The sequence below is a fragment of the Podarcis erhardii genome (assembly GCF_964252035.2).
Source record: "Podarcis erhardii genome assembly, chromosome: 5".
NCBI lineage: Eukaryota > Metazoa > Chordata > Lepidosauria > Squamata > Lacertidae > Podarcis > Podarcis erhardii.
This window is the reverse complement of record NC_138509.1, coordinates 80,779,010-80,792,791: the sequence shown is the minus strand read 5'-3', so window position 1 is coordinate 80,792,791 and position 13,782 is coordinate 80,779,010. Positions and strand designations below refer to the sequence as shown.

Genomic DNA, 13,782 nt, shown 5'->3' with positions numbered 1-13,782 from the left:
ACTACAGTAAATTGTTATCATTTAAATGTGTGGTGTGGCTGTGCCCATAGCAGCATGCCTACATGTCCAAGAAAATGCTTTTAAAAATGTTGCTATGTATCCCCAACTCTGTAAGAGGAATATTTCTCTTGAGGACTCCAACCAGGCTACAAAAGGAGCCTTGTAGTCCTGTTCATGCTTTCTTTGGGGGGGAGCTGTCAGAAAGGGGAGGGGGAAAGGAAAAAGCAACCTTTTCTCTTTCGCACATGAGACTTTCCCCTGCTGGGCTAAACGCAGCTGAGGTGAAATACCATGGAGAGCTAATGCCAGTCAGAACAGACAACACTGAGATAGTTGGATAATAGACTTGGTATAAGGCAGCACCCCAGCATTAGAAGACTCAGTTTTGAGAGTGTCAGCCCCAAATCCTAGCATGTTATAACCATATAGCACTACCAGCAGGGTTCTGGGTAGCTTCCTCATGCAATGCCCCAGTAATATGCAGGAAGTGAAGCCTTTGAGCTCACAGCACAACTGCCCTCAACCCTAATATTCCCTTTTAGGGTACTTGCTATATCTATATCTAGTAGACTGTACCACTCCAGTTTCCTCCTCCCCCCCCCCCGCCCCAAGTGACATCTCCACATTCCTTACAGCTTGGAAGTTCACAGGTGCTCGCTGGTTCCTTCAGGTTTTTAAAAAACACCCTTCCTTCTTTCAATTCGCAAATGTGTGTACGTCTGCAGTCCTAGGAAGTCCCCCGTGTTTATAGAAACGGCTAACTTATTTTGGGCAACTCTGCTTTGCTTCCAAATTAATAGTCAGTCAGCCACCACTGTTAGAAGGAACAACAGCTAGAGCTTCCACACATTTGTCTAATCCTTTTAAGAAGCCATCCAAGCTAGATGGGCAACACAACCATTAAGTTAATTTCGTGCTGGGTAAAGAGGTGAAAGCATGCCTAGGATCAGAAGGCGCTCTAGATGACCCAATCTTTTTTACTCTTTTTATTTTCAGCACAGATCAAGAGACACATATTTGACTGGAGTACGGAGTTTCTAAAAGAGGATAAAAAGAGTCCAAGGGTGCAATCCTGTGAACAATTGGAAGTAATTGCAATTGAATTTTGGTACTTTTTCTGAGTAAAAGTATATGAGGTTACAAATCTCTCCATTGAATTTTCAAATAACGGCACGGATACAGATATCCAGATTATTTGAATGTCCCTTGGACTGTTTGGTTAATGGACAACATCAAAAGCTGTAACTAGGATAGAGGTTTCGAAATTAATATTCCTACAGTGTATTTTGACTCTTGGGAGCAACCTGATCACTCAGCTGTGCTCAAAATGGGCTTCTTCCTCTTAAGCATTTTGTAAGAGCCTGGAATACAGATGGAAACCATTGCATAACAACCACCATGCAGCAATTCTCCAGACCGCAAAGTCATCAAAGGCTAACAAGGGTAACGGGAGATTTATTTCCACATTCAAAGCTCTATATTCCATGCTCATCAAGTCCTCAAGCCAAATCCAGTCCTTGCCCAAGAGGGTTCAGCTACGGCAAAACAGTGTCTCCTTACACCAACTGCACATCAATTTAGATACAAGAGGATGGGGGTGTTGAAATGCAGTGAAGGATTTCTACCTGCACGTAAACCCTTGTGTCAGAATATACAGATCACAGAGGGCATTAGGCTCTGCCTAGAAACAAATATCAGTACGCAGGTACAAATATTGCATTTATATTTATAAGGAGAAGAGGAAGAAATCACAGGTGACCTCTAGGATCTGTCACAACTTTGTCTGTCACACCAAACAGCTGGTCTCCTTCTGCCAGCTATTCTCCCCTCCAGGCATCTGTTGCTATTAATGCCTGGTACTGAAAACCTGCCACTTCCCTGGATAGCAGCAAAGCGTCATAACAAAGATATTGCAGACACAGAAAGCCCAGCTCACTCGTTTAGCTTCTAAAGGCAACAAAATGTGATGTCCCAACACACAAAGCTGTCTCTGAATGAGAGTGGCAATATAATTATCCCATTAAAAGCAAACCAACCAACCAAAGAAGCAGGGTCATCACAGCCTTTTAAAAAAAAAAAAATCCTACCCATTAATCCTACCTAATTCATTTAAAATTACAGTCCAACTAAATGGTAGGATAGATTTCTATTTAAAGACTTTATATTTCACCCTTGCAGAACCCTGCAAGTACGTTTTATGCTTTTACTGCAAATACTGCATATTATAATATGCAACAGTTATTATAAAGTTATATTTCACAATTGTGCATATATATATATAGAGAGAGAGAGTGAGTTATAGTGCACATCTAGAGAGATCCAATGTGGAACAGTTGCTGGACAAATCCCTATTCATCCATGAAGATCACTGGGTGACCATGGGCCAACTTCTGTCTCTCACCCTAACGTACCTCACAAGATTGTTTGGAGGGTAAAACAGAGGGGGGTGGGAATCATGCATGCCATCTTCAGCTCCTTGAAGAAAAGGTGGGATACAGAGACAGACTGATAGATATCAACGGATGGATGAAGCGAAAACAGACCATCTAAGTTATCCAATCTAAGCAACTGAAGGGCAGAAGTTCAAACGTCAATGCTCTACCCATCAGAACAGGGGCAGCACCTGAAGGCCCCCAGATGCCAAGCCAGAGAAGAAGGCAGTGTGTTACTGACTCCTTATCTTAAAAGTATATGGGTCCCTAAGAATTGGGCCTGGGTGATGTCTCAAAACAACGTCCAGAACCAGTTTGAGGGCCAGATCACCATGGCGTTTTGGTCTGCTGGTGTATCACAGGTGGTGCTTTCCGGCTTGCCAGCACCTAAGCTTCCTTCTCCGACCAAGTGGGTGGGCTTTCTTCTTCCTCCCTGTGCTGGGTGCTGGATTCAAGTTACAAGAAAGGAGATTCCGACTAAACATCAGGAAGAGCTTTCTGACAGTAAGAGATGTTTGACAGTGGAACGGTCTCCCACAAGAGGTGGTGGACTCTCCTTCCTTGGAGGTTTTTAAGCAGAGGTTGGTTGGCCATCTGCCATGGATGCTCTAGCTGAGATTCCTGCATCACAGTGGGTTGGACTAGATGACTCTTGGGGTCCCTTCCAACTCTACAATTCTATTAAACGGTCTTGAGTAAGCCATTCTCTCTTATTTCAATCCTCCATCTGCAGTATGGAAGGCTAATTTTTTTGGACTACCTTTTAGGGTTGTTTTAAATATATAATTAACTAATTACATTTATATCCCATTTTCCCCCAAGCAGCTCAAGATGGCATGCATGGTTCTACTGAGATGTATGTATGTATGTAGGTAGGTAAAAAGACAGGCTGAATGTTCAAAGCTCTCTCTATAAAAGCTAGGTGTTGCTATTATTTTCAGATAGCATTAAGGAGTTTGTGACTATAGGACATGTAACCAGTATTAGTCCAAAGAAAGTGTGGGGAACCTGTGGCTCTCCAGATGTTGTTGGACTACAACTCCCATCATCACTGACCACCTGCCATGACTAGTTTAAGGCTCTTATCCTTGATTAATTCCCATGAGAGTGCCCCACCTGTTCGCTTTTATATATGCAAAACATTATGCAGCAAATGCATACATCAAAGGACTTTGTGCAATCCTTGGGGCCATGGGGAGAAAACTGAAGTCCCTTTACCTTCAAGTCAGTCACTGTTGGGATTTTCTCTTCAAGAAAAAGCTCCCCAATCTGTTCGTCTAAGTTTGCAACACATTCAACCAGTTCCTGGCGGCGATCAGTAGACTCTGCTCTGAACTCAGGGGGAATGTCGTCATATTTAACCATTTGGCTACAGAAGCAGAGAAAACAAGCAGACCATCAGAAGCCAACCAACTAGAAATGTTAGAAATCTCACATGTTCCTGTGGGCTTCAGTGAGAACCACAACCATCAATTTATTCCACTCTCATGAGTGACACATTTTCAGTTCTTTTTACACCTGCAAATCTAACAACAAAGCTCTGCTAGCAATAATACACATTTGATTTAAAATTGGACCCCTTGTACCTTCTGTCTAATAATATTCACATAGGCTATAATCCTATGTGCCTTTAAAATTGTGGGGTGAAACCAGGATTGACATCATAAGGATACAATAAAACCAAGATTGCTGGGTGTTTTTCAAATAATGGACATTTTTCTCTTAATGCTCTGTCGTGATGAGTACACAATAATTTCAGGTGTACACAAAGATCCATATAAATATGACACTCTTGGATGGGTTGTTCCTGTGACAAACACTGTTCTCCTAGAAAGAGGCTCACTTAGCCATCTTACGCAGAAGGAATCACAGATACATTTAAATTTTTAAAACCCATGCTGGATAGAGCAAAGTTATAGCTCCAGTTGAGCAACTGCTGTTTGAGGGTATGAATATGATCATATTTATATTTCAATTCCTATTCAATTCTCATTCCCCTATGAAAATGTCACTTTGCCTTATGAGCAAACAAATGTGAAGACAAAATGGCCAATGAAATCTTTTTCCACTCAAAAGAACCAATATTAAAGCTGAAAGGCTTCACTTGCTTTACCAGAGAGTAAGCCCCACTTTCTTCTCAATAGACATGTTAAGGAATGAACTGTAAATCTCTCACTGCAGCTTCCTGCAAAGGTGCAGGATCCCTGAGTATTTTCACATACCAGAGATTCAAAAGCCAGCCTGGAGTTAACTTTTATTATATGGATTTTGTCCACCCAAGGCAAGATGGTGATTACATGGCTAAACTCTCCCACAATAAGAGCAAAGCATATTTAATTGCCTGTCTGCCATACAATTATCACATTTCCCCTTTCACAGAATTCACACATAATGAATATGACCCAAGGGTCATTTGCTGTGCAAATCCACAGCCAAACATAGTCACCTAAAAAGCCCCAACAGCCATAGCCCTGCATAAGCTGAACCATGGTTACAGCAAACAAGGATTCCTTAATAAAACAGGGTTTACTAACTTGCTTCAACCTCTGTTAAGATTGGAACCCCGGGTTGCATTAGCTATGGCACCAATATCACCTTCATTTATGGTTATAAGCAGCCGAGAAAATTTGAATAGAGAGGCATGGTGGGGAGGATTGTGTTATAGTTACGAGATGAGGTGTGTTATGGCTATACTAATCAAAACTAATTCTTCCTCAGTAACCAAAACACTAAATTATACTTCTTATAAAACAACAACACATTACTCCCAAAGCATGATCAGATGTAAAATGCCTCCATATTTCAAACTGCTCAGAACCCTTACCCAAAGTCACCTTCAAAGTATATAGCTTTTTCTTCAATGAGATCAATGATCCCTCTGAAATTTCCCTCCAAACCCATAGGTATCTGAATAAAGGCAGCATTGTGGTTCAACTTGGATCTGGGAAGTTAAAAACAAATAAAATTCTCTTAAGACAGCATTTCCAGGTCTAAAAAGCTGGTTCTTCACAAGTCCATCTGCCCATGAAGATCTGAAGGGGAGGCCCTGATAAGGCTCTAGATCAAAAGGTAAGGAAGGCCAGTTGCCATAACAGAACTTTAGAAAAGACAGACAAATCATCTCAAGATTTAGAATGCACCTTTTTGGACACACTACCTTCTGGTGGTAGCAGGATTCTGCTTGTATATGGGGACACCACAACCCACGCTGGGCCAGAAAATAAAATGTCATACAAGGAACAACATCAAAGGTCTAAGTCTCTAGTATGAGTAAGGTGGAAGGGCAAAGGCTCAGGGGGTGAGGTCTGGTACCCACTTCGTACATCTAAGCCAGCCTTTCCCAATCTGGTACCCTCCAAATGTTTTGGACCTTAACTCCCATCATCCCTGGCCACTGGCAGTCCTGCCTGAGGCTGGGGGGAATTATAATCCGAAAGATGATGATGATGATTTATTAAATCTGTATACAGCCCTTCCTCTGTAGATCTCAGGGCAGTTCACAAAAGTACAAGATAAAAAACACAACACACATAATAAAAATAAGAACAAAAGCAAACCGATTACCACCAACAACACATTTAAAAGGGTATTGGACGTTAATCAGTCAAAGGCCTGGCTGAAGAGGAATGTTTTCGCCTGATGCCTAAAGCTGTATACTAAAGGCGCCAGCAGAAACTCCCTGGGGAGGTCCTTCCACAAAAGATTTGGAGGTCACCAGGGTGGGGAAAGCTGATGTCAGCTATTAAAGAATTCAGTTAGCAAGGATCCTTCAGCCCATTTCATATGTGACACTCAGTGTTGACCAGGTTACCCACCTAACCTTTAAGAAGCATGGCAGCCCAGAACAATACACTGAAGACATACATCTTTTGACAATGTTTCTAGAAAGATCTTCTATCTTCCTCTCTGATATGGGTAGGGGGCAGGGGGAGGAATTCTAACTGAGATGTTCATACCTAAGTTGTTGGACAGCTCTGTCTGGACTTGCACCCATACGATCCAGTTTGTTGATGAAGGACAAAAACGGGACATTATATCGCTTCATCTGCCTATTCACCGTCATTGTCTGGCACTGAACCCCTCCGACAGCACATAGCACCAGGACGGCTCCATCAAGAACTCTCAGTGATCTCTCTACCTCTATAGTGAAATCAACGTGTCCTGAAAGGGAAGTAAAAAGATCCAGGAATGTTAAGGCTTCCAACTAGCTGAGAATTACTGATGTATTTGGTTCTCTTTCCTGCTGTCTGGGCCTGGTGGGAGCTGCAGTCAAAAACATACAGAGGGCATCAGGTTGGGGAAGGCTATGTTATGCCCTAAGGACTATGCACTACGTCCAACACAACCAGGCTATCAAGATTAGAGGTTTTACAAGTCAATAGTAATAGGACTAGTTCAAGTTTCATTTCATACATTTGCTTTGAAGAACCTTACACAACAGAATTTCAGGAAGCATTTACTGAACAGGTGAAAGCAAAGCCATCTAAATCCCTTTTACACTGGGCTGTAGGGGATGGTGGCGTTGGGTTAAGAAGACATTTCTCTTCTCTGACCTCTGCCAGTTGAATCAGCCTCCCGCCAGCCATCAAACATGCTGTCAAAACAACAGGGTGTTTAAGGGCGGGAGCAAGCTAGCCCGAGATCCACTGGATCCTGAGTTGGTCTTACTGCCATCAGGCACTGACAAAGGCCACCATCACTGAGCCAACCTGGAAATGGCACAGAGATCAGGCCCAACTGCCCTGCCCCACTTCCTCTGTGGCCACTGAGTGGCTGTGCTGCACCTGTGATGGTGCTCCAAAAAGCCCAGTGGGAAGGGAGTAGAGCTTAGGCCTTCAGCCTTAGAAAGCAATTTACATAGCAGATGTCATTTTGGCTATGGGTAAAAATTATACACTCTTAACACTTGGGTATGTTTATCATGCCAGGCATACAAGTGCTAGAAACATATTTAGTACTCTACATGACTATTACCTGGGGTGTCAATTATATTAATGTTGGTGTCTTTCCACATGGTAAAAGTTGCTGCAGACTGAATAGTGATCCCCCGTTGTCGTTCCAACTCCATTGAATCCATGACAGCACCAACTCCATCTTTCCCTTTTACCTAAGGTGAAAGAAAGCATATCAACATTTCCACAAGTCAGTGCATTTCTGCTTGTACACCTGTGTCCTCTTGTACAAGGCAAGGATCTGCTCCGAGATGCTTTATTGCCCAATTGACAGATCAAAATTTAAGGTCAAATCAAACATCACACAAGTAGACTTCCACTTGCATAACAGGGCTTTCCCTTCCCTTCTCCCCCTCTGCAACCCCCTGTGCTCCCTCCAAATCTGCTCTTTGCTTATTCTGCTCTGGAGAGTCCTCCTCCTCTCTGATCACATTCAGAAGTACCTCGTGCATTTGTGCTATCCTTCCTGTGTAGAAAAGAATGCGCTCAGTTAACGTAGTCTTTCCAGAGTCAATGTGTGCAGAAATTCCTATGTTGCGGATCTTTTCATTGGGAATAATTCCTGAAGAGCACCATCTGCAGCTATTAAAAAACAGCTGAAATACAAAAATGGGATGGAATGTTATTGCAAAAGATTACAATACACAAGACAACAGTAAGTACAGTACAGAAAAACTGTCAGTATTATTGCTAGGATTCATTTAACAAATGGTGTTTCTTCTACAAAAGGGATTCCCCACTTTGCCCCCTGAAATTGGTTTTGGGGATTGAGAGAACCCCCAGAACAGCGCACAGAAGGAGGGAGGATCATTCCGTTTGGAAGGTGATATTCCACCAAGTTGCGGAGGAAGAGAGGAGCAGGGCTACTCCATCATCTTTGTTGAGGAACCAGCCGCCTTTGTCTCTCCCTCAATTATCTTTCTTAAATACCATACTTTCCAGTGTCACCTGTTTTACTTCCTGCAGTGACAAAATTAATAGCTACAGTATCTATTTAGTCTATATTTGTACTCCCTTGTGTCCACCTAACAATACCAATTAAAATAGTAATAACTTTCTAGCTACTATTCTAGTAGTGTTCTAATTGTTAGAACATGTGTTCATGTTTAACTTCCAACCCTTATAGTAATTGACACAATAACCTGAGTTTTAATATCTTAAAGTTATAGTATTCTGGGCTGAATATGTATGATACTCCCAAGATTTATGATAACTAAAACAAAATGCTTATTTTCTACAAGAACTGGGCTTAGAGTTTTCTGAAGTCAAGACTTCCAAGATTCATTAACAGAGTGCTATGAAAGTAGCTGACTTACATCCTTTACCCATACAAGATGCAATAATTTAGTTTAATGTAAAGAAGTCAGGGCCGGATTTAGGTTTGATGAGGCCCTAAGCTACTGAAGGTAACGGGGCCCTTTATATGTCCAGCTGTCCTTTGTCAACAAAAAATTGCCGCTGTTTTTTATGTTGAATATATGCTATATGGTAATTTATGGACCTAATAGGTATCTAAAGCCATTTGCCACTGTTGCTGTATGTAGTTTTTATTTTATTTGTTTTTTATCGTACACCCAGGTTTTTTTCCTTTAAATTTTTTGGGGCCCCCAAGAGAGTGGGGCCCTAAGCTATAGCTTGTTTAGCTTATATGTAAATCCGGCACTGAAAGAAGTGTTCAACATGGGTTGAGGAGGTTTAATAAGGCTGCAATCCTAAGACCACTTACCTGGGCTGGGAGGAAGCCCCATCAAATTCAAAATCTAAGGTCAAATCAAACATTGAATTCAATAGGACTTACTCCTGTAAGCCCTATACAGTATTAAGAATGCAAGAAAAGCCCTGCTGGATCAGGCCAAAGGCCCATCTAATCCAACACCCTGTTCTTACAGAGGCCAATGAGATGCCTATGGGAAATCCACAAGCAGAACCTGGAGTGCAGGAGTGCTCTCTTCAGTCGTGACTCCCAGCAACTGGTATCCAGAGGCATACAGCCTCTGGCAGTGAAGGTAGAACACGGTGAAGGCAGAGCACAGCCACCGTAACTAGTAGCCATGGCTAGCCTTATCCTCCATGAAGTTGTCTAAACCTCTTTGAAAGCCGTCCAGGCCGTCCCACATCCTGTGGGAACAAACTCCATAATTTACCGTATTTTTCGCTCTATAACACGCACCCGACCATAACACGCACATAGCTTTTAGAGGAGGGAAATCCGTAGGCATGCTACCCGTAGGCATTTCCTCCATAACACGCACAGACATTTCCCCTTACTTTTTAGGAGGAAAAAAGTGAGTGTTATGGTGCAAAAAATACGGTAACTATCTGCTGTGTGAAGAACGACTTTCATTTGTCTATACTGGGTTGCATTATCTCAGCAGCAGTTTCCTCTGCTGTAAAGAAGCGGTTGGTCCCCCCCCGCCCCATCTTTTATAGTTTACTGTCGATTCTAATACAGTGGTACCTCAGGTTAAGAACTTAATTCGTTCCGGAGGTCCATTCTTAACCTGAAGCACCACTTTAGCTAATGGGGCCTCCCGCTGCCACCGCACTGCAGGAACACAATTTCTGTTCTCATCCTGTTCTTAACCCGAGGTACTATTTCTGGGTTAGCGGAGTCTGTAACCTGAAGTGTCTGCAACCTGAAGCGTATGTAACCCGAGGTACCACTGTGCCGATGTCATCTTCCAAATGCAACTTTATTGCAAGTTACCCCAAGAAATCTTTACTGGTGGGTGGCCAATATAAATGTAAGGAACGAACAAAGAACAAGCAGGCAGGCGGAATACCAATGAGGATTTCCCCTAATGCTGCAGGGACACCATATATTAAATGTGCGTGGGTCGCACCCCCGAGAATCCTGGGTTTGCTAAGGATGTGTGTGTGTAAATACAGTTGCCAAAAATGAAGCCATGTGTTTTTAAATGTACGGTGAGGATCCGCCCTCCAGAAGCTTCACCTGCAGGTTTTCTGTCTGCCATTCAACTCTATTTTTTAAAATTTCGAGTACCGTCCCCAGCAGGGCATTGGGGATCCTGCCCAGGCAACGAGGCTTCTCGTTCTCCTGTCCCACCGAAACCCTGCATGGGGTTGCTCAGCCCCCTTCGCCGCCCTCAGTACCTGTCGCCGAGGCAACGCGGAGCCCACGATCCTCCGGCACCGCAACATGACGCGCAGCGCACAGGCTCTCAGTCCCCGCCGCTGAATGTCACGCCGTCCACGACTCCCAGCCCCACTTCCGGCCTTAGCCGGCTTGCGTTTCCGGGGTAGGGCCATAGAGTTGCCCAGCGGGACACTCCGCTGCAGCGCCCCCTTTAGAGAGGAGGGAGGAACTGCTCCGAAGGGGAATCATCTTTGGAAGCAAGGAAGCAACCTTGCTTTTTCTTGACTTCTTTGCATGTACTGTAATGTCCTCTCCCTACCCGCCCCGCAAATGGATTATTTGCTGCTTTAAGCTACAATTCGTTTGCATTCATGGGTTTCTTTTGGAGGGTGTGAAGTTACTGTTGTGGGTTAGAGGGCTGCAACACAGCTCCAGCTCGACACACGTCGAACATGGTCTCCTTGCTGTTCTTCCTCCCAGATCCATTGCCTCTGAAATCGAAGTGGATCAGGGCCTTAAGGTAGCTGTGCTCGAAGCAAAGGAATTCCAACGTGAGGCTGCTGACATTTGAGTTATATGTTCTTAGGAGCCATGCTGTATTTGTTTCAAACAGTTAGTATTGTGTTTTTAAATTGGTGGGACCTTACAATGAAGCACAGGTCATAAATACTGTAAATAAAAACTGCAAGTGTTGATGCAGGTATTTTCAAAAGTAAACTTTACGCAAGTGGGCACACAACAAACTGAATCTCAATTTCATCCCGAGTGATGGTAATTCTATAGAAATCCCGATTCTAAGTGCACACACAGCTCTAAAAAGCCCGGTGGTGTGAAATAGTATGATTACAGCGGTGTTGTGTATTTGTATTTGTGTATTGTTACTGTTGGGACACAGGTGGCGCTGTGGTCTAAACCACTGAGCCTCTTAGGCTTGCCGGTTGGAACGTCGGCAGTTCGAATCCCTGCGACGGAGTGAGCTCCCGTTGCTCGGTCCCAGCTCTTGCCGACCTAGCAGTTCGAAAGCCTGCCAGTGCAAGTAGATAAATAGGTACCACTCCGTCGGAAAGGCAAACGGCGTTTCTGTTCACTGCTCTGGTTTTGGTGTTGCGCCAGAAGCAGTTTAGTCATGCTGGCCTCATGACCCGGAAAAACTGCGGACAAACGCCGGCTCCCTCGGCCTGTAAAGCGAGATGAGGGCTGCAACCCCAGTGTCGTCTGTGACTGGACTTAACTGTCAGGGGTCCTTTACCTTTTTATTGTTACTGATGAGTTATCTCCAAGTTGAAAATGTTTTTATACACAGTTCTTTGAGAAGGAACTGATATACTTTAGTTGAGGGGTCGGCAATCTAAGGCCCATGGGCTACAAGCAGTCCATGGGGGTCGTTTAGCCGGCCCATGGACCCCCACCGCCTGCTCAGTCGGCTCCCATGTGCCACGCTAAACCAGCACAGAGCAGAGTGGGGATCGCCTTCCGCGATGCTGGCCGGTTTCCCATTGGCTGCAGGAAGCTCCTGCAGCCAATGGGAAGCTGCGCACACCTCTGCGCTGGAAGGAGCCTTGGAAATAGCATTTGCGCACGCACACACACTCTGGCCCACTGTGGCGTCTGCGAGACCGTGAACCGGCTCAAGCCACAAAAACTTTGCCAACCCCTGCTTTAGTTGTTTTTTTCAAGTTTAAGATTCTTGAATATTTGGGAGGTCAGCGTAACTAAGCAACTCAGGCCGTGAGCCAAATAATGCATCTAGCCAGAGACTCATCAAGCTTCACTACTCTATGTTTGGCACTTCTAAATTGAGAATTAAAAGGCTGTACAGAATGTGGAATGCCACAAGCACATGCAGCACGGCTAGAATTTTGGAGGATCTTTCATGGGGGACAGTGAAGAGAACCTTTTCAAACTAAAGCTTTTGATCCCAGCCAAAAGTTAGCTTTCCGAGCTTTAAAGATTGCTGTAAAAAGATATGTTCATCCTGAGTCAGGAAATGTGTTTTTAAAACTTTGCAATTACATATAAACTTGGCATTACTAGTACTGGTAACATAAAACTGTCCTTTATGTATGAACTGGCAAATATAAACTAACTGATCAACTAGGTAACTAAACTAACCTTTTGAAAGGCCAGGAACCACAGACACATGGAACTTAGGCTTTTATCATTGCCAACTGGGAGAACTAGAGGGGTGAGGCAAAATTTGAACTGGAGGAGTTCACTCAGTCACAGCACTACTGGCATCTGTTATGCAACTGCTTCTGAAAACTTGACTCAACAACCTCAAAAATTTCCTTTATTCTTATGGTCATAGACCAATGAGCTTGCTGAACTGAATTGTTAACTTTGCACCATTGTTTTAATAGAAACAGAGGTAAGGGAGTTACTATAGATTTCACTCAAAAATCCAGGTAACCTGGTCAGGAAAAGTGGCATTATGTAGAATACCTGCTGTCCTATAAATGTGGTTTAATCCATGTTGGAGTTCCCTACATTAAGAGCAGGGAAGCAAACTGAACAGGTGGCAATTTCAAAATCTTTGTTTATTGCACTTCTTAACTTGATTACATGCCAGCCATAATCTTAAATGGTAGGTTAATAAATCAAGGGATTTATTTCCACATCCCAGGGCAGAATCACGTTTCCTGGCAGCATCTACTAGATTCTGTGAACTATCTTCACTAGTTTTAGAGAGCTAGGCTCCTATTTTAGGGAGCTAGTGGTTTATGGACTACAATTTCAGCAAACAGAGAGTTGCATAATAACATCTCTCCTACCCCTCCTGCCCAGGAAAAAAAAAAAAAGGCCGGAGAATATAAGGGTGTTTACAACAGCATGGGTAAATTACAAGCTTGGGAAATGTGATGCTAATACTCACTTTTCTTAAAATACAATCATGCTGTTTCTCAGATATCCACTATATAAAATGCCTATTCCTTAGCAGAAGATGTAACTCTCACAACTAGATGACAAGTATAGCATTATGTTGAATAGACCTTTATTAATAAAGTGGCAAGTGTTATCCATGAACTCTCCATTAGATTCATAAATTTTGATGCAATACTAGCAGCTCAAATAATGAGTATTAGCCTATTGTTTATACAACATGAAGAACATACATACATATAAATGTCATGTGCAACTTTAAAGGGTTGAGTAATTGGGTGATAGCCAGTGGTAATCGTACTGAGAGTAGACCTATTGAATCAAAGGATCTACTCACAGTATGAGTTAGCTGATTATCTTCTACGATAACATGCTGAAATTTAATTAATTTGAACTTTCCTTTTTGTACCTTCTGTTAATT

General features: G+C 43.1%; 1 protein-coding gene across 1 annotated transcript in view; it reads right to left on the bottom strand.

Annotated features, from left to right (window-relative positions):
- The window catches only part of GFM1 (G elongation factor mitochondrial 1), a 42,382-nt gene extending 31,767 nt beyond the window's left edge, over window positions 1–10,615 (bottom strand). Inside the window, exons 1-6 of the mRNA XM_081862396.1 lie at window positions 10,499–10,615; window positions 7,828–7,980; window positions 7,407–7,539; window positions 6,389–6,593; window positions 5,257–5,373; window positions 3,651–3,801 (exon numbers count right to left, since the gene is read on the bottom strand). Coding sequence (XP_081718522.1) covers window positions 3,651–3,801; window positions 5,257–5,373; window positions 6,389–6,593; window positions 7,407–7,539; window positions 7,828–7,980; window positions 10,499–10,546 — 807 coding nt within the window. The 5' untranslated portion in view covers window positions 10,547–10,615. The remainder of the gene's footprint in view (window positions 1–3,650; window positions 3,802–5,256; window positions 5,374–6,388; window positions 6,594–7,406; window positions 7,540–7,827; window positions 7,981–10,498) is intronic.
- Window positions 10,616–13,782: the final 3,167 nt, after the last annotated feature.